Genomic DNA, 13,555 nt, shown 5'->3' with positions numbered 1-13,555 from the left:
GTGGGCTCTAGAGCACAGGCTCAGTAGTTGTGGCGCATGGGCTTAGTTGCTCCATGGCATGTGGGATCTTCCCGGGCCAGGGCTCGAACCCGTGTCCCCTGCATTGGCAGGCGGATTCTTAACCACTGTGTCACCAGGGAAGCCCCAACTATATGGATTTTTAATTTCCAAATCTCTTAAAAAAGATAGTTCTCTCTAAACGTAATAACAAAGGTATTAATTTTTAAAAAATTTTCATTGGAGTATAGTTGATTTAAGAAGACGTTTAGAATGAAAGTAACATGCCTGGTAAATGTCTTCAGGTGTATGCCTAAGTTCTATAGTATTTCTGGTTATATGGATCCTAAAGCATGTATTTGTTATAGCAAATATGAAAACATGCAGAGGTCTTTTTTTTTTTTTCATGCAGAGGTCTTTTTAATCAAAAAGTTAATAGGGTATCATCTAGCTTTTCATGATCTGGTTTTGTTTGTCTTAAAAGGAAATCAGGTACTTAATTTATAGAATGTAGCATTATAAGTAATATTATAGTAGTCTGTAAAGAAATATATTAAGAAGTTGAAATAAATTCCTAATACAGCAATTTTTAGATTGTACCTTCACCTTGCATGTAGATTGTATTCCGAAATGCTTGGAAATAAAATAATCTTTTTAGAGAAATAATGCTATAAATGGCATCTCCTTTCGGATTAGCCCATGAAAGTTCATTTGATCTATAATTAGCACACAAGACCACATTTTTTCCAAAGAAAATAATTCTATTGCTAGTAAGTAATTAGGAAAATAAATTTTAGCAAGTATTTATCTTGAATCATGGAATTTGAGAAAGAGCAGAGAGGTTTGTATGAAAGGGAGATTAGCTAGAGTGGGATTAATTGAGGTGAGAACAGTGAAAGTCAGGAAGGGGGATGATACTCATTGAAAAATGAGGTGCTTGACTAAAGGAGGTTAATAAAGACACTTCCCATCACACACTTCTGAGGGCCTTGTTGCCCCAGGAATAGGTGGATAAAAATGAGCTATTCTTATACTTCATTTTATTTTTTGACATTTAAAAGAGGGAACTATCTTCTAAATAAGCCTTAAGAAAACAAAGCCTAAGCCGTTATAAAACTTAGAACACTCTTTAAATTTATAACCCTGAGTGGTAAATAATTTGTATTTTTGTTATTACCACTGATAAAAACAGATCTTAGATTAAAACTTTTTCTATATTAGTTTTTTACTTTGAGTATCTTATCCCAGAGAAAGAATTGTTTTTATCTCATTCTTCAAAAGGTCTATTTACTGTTAAAGCATAGAATTAATAGTTTCAGGTTACCTAAACTACCATGTAAAACATTATTTCTATGGCAAAATTTGTTCACTGATTGTTTGAGTACCTACTATGTGCCAGGCACTTCTTTTGGTGCTCTAAGCAGTGCGCAAGAGACAAGAATCCTTGATACGGAGTTTACATTCTAGTAGAGATTTATTTCAAGTTGCATTTGAAAGATGCAAGAAAGTCATCTGTCTGTATTACCTTCATGTTGGCTTACTTAGGGTAGGTGCCCGTAAGCTTTAGAGTAGCTGGGACTCTACATTAATATCCAGTATCCTAGGTAGGATCTTAATAGAGACTGGGTAATAACTGTATTAGCATATTTTAAATAGGCAGCAAAGGACATCTTCCTTTTAAAGAGCAAGGACGAGCGTCCTTATCCTTGCCCATCCATTCCTTAATAAGAATACTTCTGGGCTTCCCTGGTGGCGCAGTGGTTGAGAGTCCACCTGCCGATGCAGGGGACACGGGTTCGTGCCCCGGTCCGGGAAGATCCCACATGCCGCGGAGCGGCTGCACCCGTGAGCCATGGCCGCTGAGCCTGCGCGTCCGGAGCCTGTTGCTCCGCAACGGGAGAGGCCACAACAGTGAGAGGCCCGCGTACCGCAAAAAGAAAAGAATACTTCTGATTGTGAGGATGTTTGAATGAACGATTTACTTCTGTCAAGGCAGCTCTATTTTGAAAATGATTTCATGTGTTGCTGCTAACTACCACATAGCTTAGGTGCTGTATACAGTATCTTAGAGGCAGTATACTAAGTTGTTAGCTGAACATACTCTGGATCCAGACTGCCTAGATTTAAATCCCAACTGCTTCTGATCTAGCTGTGTGATCTTGAGCAAGCTATTTAACCTATCTGTGCCATAGTTTTTTAAAATCTGGCAGAGTAATGATAATAGTTGGCTAATGTAAGGATGAAATGAGTTAATTGGTAATGCTTAGCACTTGGCAAGTACTAAATGACAGCTGCTATTATTTCCTATGCTTGATATATAATCAATGTACAAGTTGCTTTTCTAGATTTTTTTGGCCAAGCACCTTATTTTGTTTGGTGGGTTTATGCTTTCAAGGAGAACAATTTGGTATAATGGAAATCTGGATTATAGCTATGGATCATCCACTGATTTGCTCTTGATTTGATTAATTACTAAGGGGGGAAAGGCTCAGATAAAATAGTCTCTTTAGTACTTTCATATAAAATTTAAATATTTAAAAATAGGTGAGCATGTTGAGCCTTTGGTTGTTTTTGAGTACTCAGCAGGAACTTGTTTAAAGTATTTTGTTTTATCATACTGTGAAATGCTGATCCCAGATGCTTATTTAGTTTTTGTGCCACAGCTTACACATTGGCTATTAGTAATTCTCAAATTTTGAATTAGTGGATGATTTACAGATGATTCCTATGATGTGTGTTTAATTCTAAATATAAACTACTTGACAGATATACACAATAAAAGGTAGTTCCCTAAGATAACTGGTACCTTGGCTTTTCTGAGAACTATTTCATAATAGTTTCACTGAGAACCTATTTCATAAAATTATTGTAATAACCTCCAAGTAAATTTGAGTTAAAGTAGAAATACATTCTTTCCCTAATTACAGCTTAGTATGTGTATGTACACTTTTTATTAATTTAAAAATGTTATAAACTTCACTTAGATTTGCTTTGTTTTTATGTCTTATTTTCTGGAAGACTATTCAGATTTTCATTAGTTTTTCACTTACTTCCAAACGGCACTTTGTAGTTAAGCATGTTATAGCATCAAAATGAATGTTGTAGTCAAATTTTATTGGAGTTCAGGCCCTGTAAAGATGGTTGTGTTTAAGTTCCACAAAGTTATTTGTGGTTTTTCCTGAACTTTTCCTTCTGCAGCAAAGTTCTATTTTCATTAACTACACACTATTTTAAAGTAGAAGATGGTGGTGAAAGATCAGTCTGTGTTACCTTTGGATTTTTTTTCTTTGTGAAAGCAATGGCAGTCTTGATTGTAACAGAAAACTATCTGGAATTTGGACTTGAAACAGGTAAGAATTTCATATCTGTTAAGTTTTTAAAATTAGGTTTGAGGCGTATGTTCTGTAATGTTCTAAATAATTAACTTTTATTATTCTTAAGATCTTTTTTTTGTTTTTTTTTTTAGCTAAGCTTTTGCTACCTTTTTCCAAAAGTGCTGTTCCCTCCCCATTTTTTCCTTAAAGTTAAATAAGTTTCACCAATACTAATGTTAGATAAAGATGCACACAGATAAAAATGCAAATTTTAATGCAAATTTTATGCATACTCATGGAATGTACAAATATCAAAGGGATGTTTTCAAAGACTATTTCTCCTAATAACTAAGTTTTATTGCATTATGACATACTAATTAGCACATGAAAGAGCTATGCTCATTTCAAAATTTAAGATGTTCTGTTTTCTAGCATTTTATTTCCAAAGATTCTGTGTTTTACCCCTATGATAAGAGTAAATTTTTTCCCCCTACAGGGTTTACAAATTTTTCAGACAGTGCGATGCAGTTTCTCGAGAAGCAAGGTTTAGAATCTCAGTAAGTTTTTAATTATTATTTGGATTTAATTTTTTCCATTTTTGGTAAAATAGCATTTACTATAAGTGGTTCTTTGTTTTTAATCAGTGAAAGGAGTTCTTTTTTAAGTAGGACTGTCTCTTTTTAAGCAATATTCTTACTCATGTTTTTTACATTTGTATAAAGTATCTTTTATAGAATTTGAATTTGCTCTTATTTAACTTAATTCCTCTTCTACTAGAGATTAAATGAAATTTATGAATCACATGTTATTTTCTACGTTGAACATGTAGGTTAGATTGTTAAAACTGTGCCTTAAGAGATGTCTGATTTACTTTATACTTCATCAAAATCCTTTATGGATGATTGAATAAGAGCAGTCTTTTTGTAGGAGTTTACTTTGTTTGTATTACTGTTATTATTGTGGTTTGTAAAGTAATTGATTAGAAGAATGGAAATTTCTAGAAAGTTAACTTCAAAAGTTTATCAGCTTTTTTAAAAATTTTATTTTTAGGGGTCCTGTTTCAAAACTTACTTTCAAACTTTTCCTGGCTATTTTCTGTTCGCTCATTGGGGCTTTTTTGACATTTCCTGGATTACGGCTGGCTCAAATGCATCTGGATGCCCTGAATTTGGCAACAGAAAAAATTACACAGTAAGCGGAAAATGTACATAAGCACATGCAGATAAATATATGTTTTTCATCTTAATGAAGGTATATTATTGTAATGAAATCATAAATTATTGTATTGAAAATTAATAATCATTTGATGTCACACTTCTTCCTCTTTCTACTATAAGCAAGCTTCTTTCATTCACTTCTAAATTTTAAGTCCTATGTAAAAAAACCCCACTAAATTATTAAATTTCTCTTTTATCTGTTAAAATGGAAATATCAGTATTTATGTTAGTTCTTTTGAACTCAGAGATGAATGTTTATGATATTGTAATCTCTGCCACTGATCTAAGGATCTATGGAAATTTCTTTAAATCAGAATTTTTAAGTTAAAAATACTTATTTAAATTTCATATAAATAATTTTATTTAAATAATTTAATATTTTTATTTAAAGTATTTTATTTAAAAATGTTTTGAAAGTAAATCTGTATACATAAGGAATGTTTGTTTTCCTTATATTATTGATCTGTTTGCAAGATTATTTTAGTTCGGGATGGCTAATACCGTACAGTGTTAAATATCATAGATTACTATTTTAGCTTTCAAATGGAGAAATCGTATTCGAATCTCTGCATATTGTTCAGAGCCCATTTACTATCTTATTTGTGGTTGTCACAGATTTTTTGTTGTTGTTGGTGTGGACACCTTGGCAGAGTGACAGATTTTTATCTTCATTTCATATCCAGATCCAAATTTCCAAGTCCTCTTTTTGTTTTGCAGTAGAAGCCTAAGTTGAGAATACTCCATTTCGATATATGTATTTATAGTCATTAAGTTTCTCTGAGTAATCATATTTCCTAACATTTCTGCTCTTTAAAAGCCGATATTTAATGATGCTGATTCTCTAGTCTTTTCACATTCTTATGTCTTACCTATGTCATTTTCCTTTATTTTAATTTTGAAAGTTTTTTTGTGTTTTTCCTTACCTCCATTTTTCTTTATTTGCTTTGTGTGTGTATTTATTTATTCTCACCTCCCAGTACACACTCCTTCATCCCTTTTTTCCACTCCTTTTACTCAGCATGCTGTTGGCTACATCCTGCCTTTCTCCCACCATCCGTCTCTCTAATGGCTCCTTTTAAAACAAAACCTGATTCTCCCCCTCCTCTCTCCACACACACTTCAGTCCACTAACCCCAGTGTTATGATTTAAATAAGCTGAAAGAGTGGGTGGAGGGGAGCCCTTCACCAGCTACTGAAACCGCTGTGGGCTGCTCCTTGATACTAGAGTGTTCCCTAGCAACACTGCATACCTAATACTGCTGCTTTCTTCCCCTGCACCCGATGGTTTACCCAGGCTGTGGGATGAAAGAATCACTTTATAAAAACATTTAAAGCATTTAGTGATGGTTTGGGGTTGGGGATGGGGGCACATTCTAGTTTCCTTCTCAGTAAAATGTGGCTTCTTAAGATTTTTCCCTTTGGGAATTTGGAGTTTTATTTTCAGTGTATTGCAAACTCCCCAACCCCACGCCCCGCCACACACACACACACACACACACACACACACACACACACACACACACACACGTGCCCGGATGCAGTGTATTGCAAACTCCCCAACCCCACGCCCCCCCACCACACACACACACACACACACACACACACACACACACACACCTGCCCGGATACAGGGTGTGGGAATCTAGTTTTGTTGTGAGAGCAGCATGACTGGCACAAAGAGCAGCATTCTCTTTACCCTCATGGCCAGGCAGTGGTACTTGTTTTAGTGCCAGAGCTTAGAACCAGAGTGCCACCTCTCCCTGTCAGGTGTTCATGGTTTCCTGATCTGGCCATTTGCTCACAGAAATCACTATCACTTGCACTGTAGTGGTATTTTAAAGTGTGTGTGTGTATGTGTGTGTGTGTGTATTTTAAACCCTCCAGTTTAGCTCCCCCAGCATGGTTGGTAATAAAAGCAGTATATGGTAATAAAATAGTCTGAAGAATTTTGTCTTTCTGAAATAAGGACAGTCTTTACCAGTCATCTATCTCTGTAGGATACAAACTTGGGACAACAATTAACAATGACATTACATCTCACACCTGAAACCTTTTGCTGTATTGGGTATTTTGCCTTGTAGGAGAAATATAAATTTCCTTGGTTTTTATAGGATAGGGAAATTAATTTCAGGTATGTTCATAATGCTTCAGGAAGAAATAAAAATGTGAGTCATTTATGATTTTAACAATGTAATTAAGACCTTTTACATGTTCATTACATATTGAAAGTTTCCTCATTTATAAGTAAGTTGCTGCAGTAGCTTCCGTCTTCCATATGCCTTCTAGTATTATGGACCTTGCTAATCACTGTCTCTTACTTGTAAATAATGAGAATGCACTTTGTTTTAGCTGGACTGAAAAGTATCAAAAGATGACTCCTATACTGAAAATCCATTGGATTCATTGATTGTGCAAAGTTAGAGAATCATTTAAGTACCAGTGTATTAAATCAGGGATACAGTAGGAGATTGTTAAAGAACACTAGAATAGGAGTGAACAGATTTAGATTTTAGTGCTAGATCTCCTTCTAACCTGTAATATTGCCATGAGCAAGTCATTTAACTTTCCTCAATCTGAATGTTCTCTTCTGAACAATTAAAATAATGAGGTATTTTTACAAGGGCTCAAATCAGTGTTAAGTAGTAGTGATAAATATAAAATAATGGTGACAATAGTACCTTAATATAGAATACTGAAAATAAGTTCCTACCTTCATTTTTTAAGTCCCAAGGTTCTGTAGTTTATTAGTGTATTTTGTTTCTGGATTTTTATGTTTATTTCTTACATACTTTCAGAACATTACTTCATATCAACTTCTTGGCACCTTTATTTATGGTTCTGCTCTGGGTAAAACCAATCACCAAAGACTACATTATGAACCCACCATTGGGTAAAGAAAGTGTCCCTTTGTAAGTATGGGTATTTGGGGGCTAATTTTTATTTCATTATATAATCAAAACTTTTCTAAAATGTTATTTACTGTGTTCACATTTTTTAATGATAACATTAGGACACTTTTTAAAACATTAATAGAAATGTTTAAATATATTATAAAATAGAAACTATAGGTCATCATTTTACCTTTTGTGATCTTCATTAATGGTTTTGGATGATTGTTACTCTGCACTAATATTATCTTGTACAGTTGTAAGTTTTTCTGCTTTTTTTAAGACACTACATTTCTCTTACTTTTTTCTTAATTGTGAAAATTATGGAGGAAAAAATGAGTAGTATAAATGGAAATTCATATATTTAGCCCCTTAAGAGTTGTTAACATTTTCCATATTTGCTTCACTGTTTTTTGCTTTGTTTTTGGATGAAGTAGTTTTTCAAGTAAATTAGAGGCATAACATTTTTACCCCTAAGAACTTTAGTATGCATCTCTAAAAAATAAGGATATTTTTCTACATGACAGTATTATCATCATAGCTATTAAAATTAAAAATAAAACCTTAACATTGTTATCAAATATTAGGTCGTATTTCCCCAATTAGACAACTGTATTTTAACAGAAGAAGGTAACATAGAAACAATTTATTAAAAGGCATTAATAACTATACTTGATATGTTAACTCATTAGCCTTATGGAACTATGTTAGAGTAATAAAAAGATTCAGGCAGAGCTGGTTCAAACCCCAGTTCTGATCCTCACTAAAACTGTCACTTGAGGGAGATTATTTTACTTCACTGAACCTCTGTTTCCCCGTCTGGAAAATGAAGATAATAGTATCCACCTCACAAGGTTATCATTGGAATTAAATGAAAGAACACATGTAATGCAACCAGCTGGAAGTAAGTGGTTAATAAATGTTCCTTCCACTGCTTTGCCTCATCAGAATTAAAATAGAAAATCTTGACTAGTCAATGATTCCACAGTATGCATTTTATATTATGTATTTCTTTTAGATCCTGGTACAAATTTGTCTTGAAGTGTAGAATCGGTGATGACCATGATTTTTTTTTTTTAACACCTAATCTTATTGAACTAAGAAAGTATACATTGAAGTCATAACATTTTTTCCCCCACACAAGTAAGCTTTAATGGTAATTTTAACTTGACAGGTTCACTGAGTATTTAAAAGTAATCCAAAGGATTGTAGGGTTCCAGACCAAATCTTAGATAAACTTTTAACCCACATCTTTGATGCTGAAAGCATTCCTAGTCCTTCCTTGAAGTTTGATCATGGAAGTTGGATTTTATACTTCTGTAATTATGTTTTCTGATTTTATATTTGCCTTAGTTTAATTACAAAAACAAGGAAACTAGCATTTGTGACATACACCAGTTATTATGCTAGGTATTGATATTTTACATATTTTATCTCATTCATTCTTATAGTAATTCTCTATTTATGATCTCTGTTCTCATTCCATTTTATAGATGAAATAACAGACTCAGAGGTTAAACAATTTGGCTAAGGTTATTCAGCCAGATCTGGTGTATGTAAAGCATTTAGTAGTTATACCAATATTCATTTCCCCACTTGTAGCCTACAAAACTATGTACAGATTAGTAGTGAATACTATGCTTAAAGGAAGTAGGAAGAAGGAATTTTCCCCTTGGTATGTTAAATTACAGGAAAAATTTTGTTGCACATGAAGACCTAGAGTCCTCTTCCTATAGCTTTATTTCCTTTGTCCCATTCCCTTTCCTGACCTTCATAAATGAAACAGAATTACAGTCATATCTCTGCTCCATTTTATTCTTTTTTTATTTGTCAGATCATTACATTAAGTGATTAGACAGGTGATTTTTAATTTTTGTTTAAACTCCAAAGTCCATGTTAGATTGAGAAAAAATGGCTGCCCGTCATCCCAGGTTCTTCGTCTGTCATGTGGATTAAATGGTTTGTCAAAGGCCTTTATTTGGGGCTTCCCTGGTGGCGCAGTGGTTGAGAGTCCGCCTGCCAATGCAGGGGACGCGGGTTCGTGCCCCGGTCCGGGAAGATCCCACATGCCGCGGAGCGGCTGGGCCCGTGAGCCATGGCCGCTGGGCCTGCGCGTCCGGAGCCTGTGCTCCACGGCGAGAGAGGCCACAGCATTGAGAGGCCCGCGTAACGCAAAAAAAAAAAAAAAGGCCTTTATTTGTAGTCAGAAGCAAAAATGGATAGAATGCAGTTTCAATCTGGAAATATATTTAAACTCATCCACCCTGCTTGGGCATCAAAAAAATAAAATGTGAGCAAGCAGAGTCCATATGTGTGTAACCTTGTGAGAAGAAAACCAGAAGAGAACATATATGGTGAACCCTAGAATGGCTTCAGGAATTTGGAGAAATTTCTTCTGCCTGTTCTTTACCTGTATATTTTGTCCCAGCTCAGACTCTTTCTTGAGATACCCCATCATTTCAACTTACCAAATCCTTATGAAGTTGGTTAAATAATCTGAGTTAGCAGTACTATTTAATTAGGGACTGTTATCTAAATCCTGAACTCCTCATAAACAGAGCAGATATGTTTTGATTCACTGCCTTATACCATTTGCTTCATTTCTGTTATCTGTCTCCCTCAAAGCATGCGTAATAGCTGTCTTCAGAATACTGCCAGTCAAGCCTCCTGGTTGTACCACACCAGGGAGCACAGTATTGTCTGTAAGCCCCTGGAAAGGTTCAAGGCTGTGAATGGTCTTGACTTTTGTGTACTGTCAGTCTCACATGACTGATATCTTAACCTCATTGTTCATTACAGTGTAAATGTATTGATAAAAAGTTATGCCTTGGGCTTCCCTGGTGGCACAGTGGTTGAGAGTCCACCTACCGATGCAGGGGACACGGGTTCGTGCCCCGGTCTGGGAAGATCCCACATGCCACGGAGCAGCTGGGCCCGTGAGCATGGCCACTGAGCCTGCGCGTCCGGAGCCTGTGCTCCGCAACAGGAGAGGCCACAACAGTGAGAGGCCCGCGTACCGCAAAAAAAAAAAAAAAAAAAAAAAAAAAAAAGTTATGCCTTTATGCTTCCTAACCAACAGTACATCTCTATTGGAGCTTTATGTCCATGTTCACTCATGACCTTGTAAAAAGGAAACCAAAGGAGAACATACATAATAAAGCCTTTGTTCCATCCCTATTTTCCCTCCACTTCATAAATAGTTCAAACCAAACTATACACTTTCACATCTTCTCTGCCTTTTCTGTTTCCTGTACTGTTCTTCAACTTTATTTCCACAGGCAACTTCTATATTGTAGTTTTAGTCCCTTTCCTAGGTGCTTACACTGGACAGAAGGAAGGGGTGATAATGGAGCCTATTTTGGAGCAAAGTGTTGTAAGGTTTTTTATCTTTTTCCACTTGGTCTTCTTTATAGCCATCCATACTACCCTCATGGTCTTAAGAATTTGGGGGAGACGCCTATAAATTCCAGATCCTGTCTGGCAGATCACTCCACACATTTCAACAGTCACATATTAAGCGCCTGATGTGTGCTAGAGCTTTGAATAGAGTCAGGCATGGGGTAGGCATTATTTTCAAATTACAATATTATCTTTTATCAAAGCAGAAACTGTGGACCCCAAAAGGACATCAGAATTTACCTCTTCTTTCTAAAGTCCTTTAGGGAACATCTGATTTTGTCAGTATATCAGAATTCTTGATCCCAATCAGGAATTCAGCAGAGTGAAAGATCCTACTCAGGTATTTATATAACCAAACAAAACACTAGCCAGAAATAGATGGGTTGATAACTTGATAGTTCCACAGGCAAGCTCCTCTGGTTTCCTTCCTTCTTTCTCATAGTCTCCAGTTTAAGAGCACCCAACTTCCCTTTTCGTTTTATAGCCATTTTTCCCCCCATGGAGGAGCGTAGTTAGAGAAAAGAATCCCAAGTGTTGCTCTACTTTTTTCTGCTAGATTAATTCGTACTGTTTTATTTCATGATACATTTATCTGTTAAGCAAGTGAAAGTATCATGCAGGTAAGTCTGTGGTAGAGTGGGATACTTTTTATATCTCCATCTGTAGCTAAGTCTAGATTTCCCTATATCTTAAATGATGAACATTAACACATATAACTAGCATGCTAGCATATTTTGGTCTTTGAGAGCACCATATCAACTTTTTGATCTGTAGAATGACAGAAGCTACATTCGATACTCTGCGACTCTGGTTAATAATCCTGCTGTGTGCTTTGCGGTTGGCCATGATGCGTAGTCACCTGCAAGCTTACTTAAACTTAGCCCAGAAATGTGTGGATCAGATGAAGAAAGAAGCAGGGCGAATAAGCACGGTTGAGCTTCAGAAAATGGTAAGTTTTATACTGCAGTCAAAATGAAAAATAGCAAATACTGAGTTGTAAATGACTATAAATAGATGGGATAATCTTAAACTGACATGTCAGAGACTTTGATCTGATTTTGGTGCTAGGTGAAGAAAGGATCTCAATTCCCCTTCTTGCCTTAAATACATTAAGTATCATACAGTTTGGGTTGCAAAGCTGTGGTATATCTACTTTTGGTAAATGGGACTCCCCTAATTGATTTGAAAGACATCACAGTATATTGTATAGCCTTTATGACTTAAAGAGTAGGAAATATTAGTTTTAGTGACTAAATGTATTCCTTTTAACATTATTCCAAGTACTTGAACCTGAAGCATAAAATTTAACTTATTGGGGATTCCAGAGAAGGAAGGTGCTAGGAATCCATCCACCATTATAATGGACTGGACCTATAACCTGATGGTGTCTTTTTGAAGAAATGTGGTGTTGGGTCCTCTGTTTTTTAATCTCGAAATTTCATTGTAAGAAGTGTCTATCAAGATTCAAACAACTTTTTTTATGTCTTACCTTTCATGTATTTTCATACTTTGTAGTTTTACCTCAGTCGAATATAAATGGGGATTAATGTTTTTATTTATGCTCATATATGACTGTTATTGTTATTTAGTTTGATATTTTAGGTGTCTGTCTTTAGAGATTTTAGCATTTTGTTTTGTATGTGAAATAGTAAGTGAATATAAGCAATTTGAATTTTAGTGGTTTTGTTTCTCCAGTTTGTATTAATCACTTAAGAAATATTTTTAAGGAATTTATTTTAATATTTTCACATTTTAAAGAACCTTCGAACTGAGCCTTTCTGAAGTCAGTCTGGTGGCATTTATAATGAAGTACAAATTTATTACCATTTAGCTTTCTTCCCATGAAAGGATTATTCATCTCTTAAGCAATTCAGTTTGACAATTACATGAAAGTTTAATTCATTCATAACATGTCAACCGTGTTAGAAACTTAAGAATGTTGTTGGTTGCAGGTCGCTCGAGTCTTTTATTACCTTTGTGTCATTGCACTGCAGTATGTGGCTCCTCTGGTCATGCTGCTTCACACAACCCTGCTTTTGAAAACTCTAGGTAGGCATACCCTGACAACTGGGAAACTTGTTGCTTTACTTTCTACCTATAGTTAATAATGCTTTTTGTTACCTACAAAGAAATAATCCTCTTAAAATTGTTCTTCTCTTTAAAAATTTTAAGAGGAAACATACGAAATTTTAATCTGTGGAATTTGATTCATTGATTGATCATCTTGATTTTGAAAATTCAGGCCCATATCGTCTTATAATGTTAAAAGAATTGTTTGCTAAAGGTTAATTCTGAGTAACTGGAGTGAGCACTTTTCATCTTAATATTTTATGTTGTAAGAGAGTGATTTAAGATTTTGTTAGTGCATAACATTTAAATTATTGCAAGGTGCTTGTAAATTTATGAATTACAGAATGCTTTGGTGAGTTCTGCTTCAGATAACTTACGTTGATAGAGTAAAAGATTTCTCAGTGGCAGAACAAAGTTCTTCTGTAAGTCTGTTCACTAAGCAATCCAGCCCATCTGTGGTGTTACTCAAGAATCTATTGTTGTATTGATCATTTCTTTGCTTAGGTCAGGCAGTCTGCCAGTGTTGGGGTTTTAGAAGCCAAAGGAACTAAAAGCATTATTGGGTGGGCTTATAGATGCTTTAGTAGAACTGTGATAGATGTAAATGTCCTTCAGGAATCTATGGAACATAAAAGAGTAGCTCAGTTGTAAATTATGTGACTCATATTCT

General features: G+C 35.1%; 1 protein-coding gene across 1 annotated transcript in view; it reads left to right on the top strand.

The window, feature by feature from the left end:
• TMEM161B (transmembrane protein 161B) overlaps positions 1-13,555 on the top strand; it is a 66,056-nt gene that overhangs the window by 50,722 nt on the left and 1,779 nt on the right. Inside the window, exons 6-11 of the mRNA XM_065874324.1 lie at positions 3,196-3,347; positions 3,808-3,868; positions 4,362-4,502; positions 7,324-7,437; positions 11,590-11,764; positions 12,768-12,864. Coding sequence (XP_065730396.1) covers positions 3,196-3,347; positions 3,808-3,868; positions 4,362-4,502; positions 7,324-7,437; positions 11,590-11,764; positions 12,768-12,864 — 740 coding nt within the window. The remainder of the gene's footprint in view (positions 1-3,195; positions 3,348-3,807; positions 3,869-4,361; positions 4,503-7,323; positions 7,438-11,589; positions 11,765-12,767; positions 12,865-13,555) is intronic.

Source organism: Phocoena phocoena, chromosome 3 (assembly GCF_963924675.1).
Source record: "Phocoena phocoena chromosome 3, mPhoPho1.1, whole genome shotgun sequence".
NCBI lineage: Eukaryota > Metazoa > Chordata > Mammalia > Artiodactyla > Phocoenidae > Phocoena > Phocoena phocoena.
This window is presented reverse-complemented; position numbering and strand designations above follow the sequence as displayed.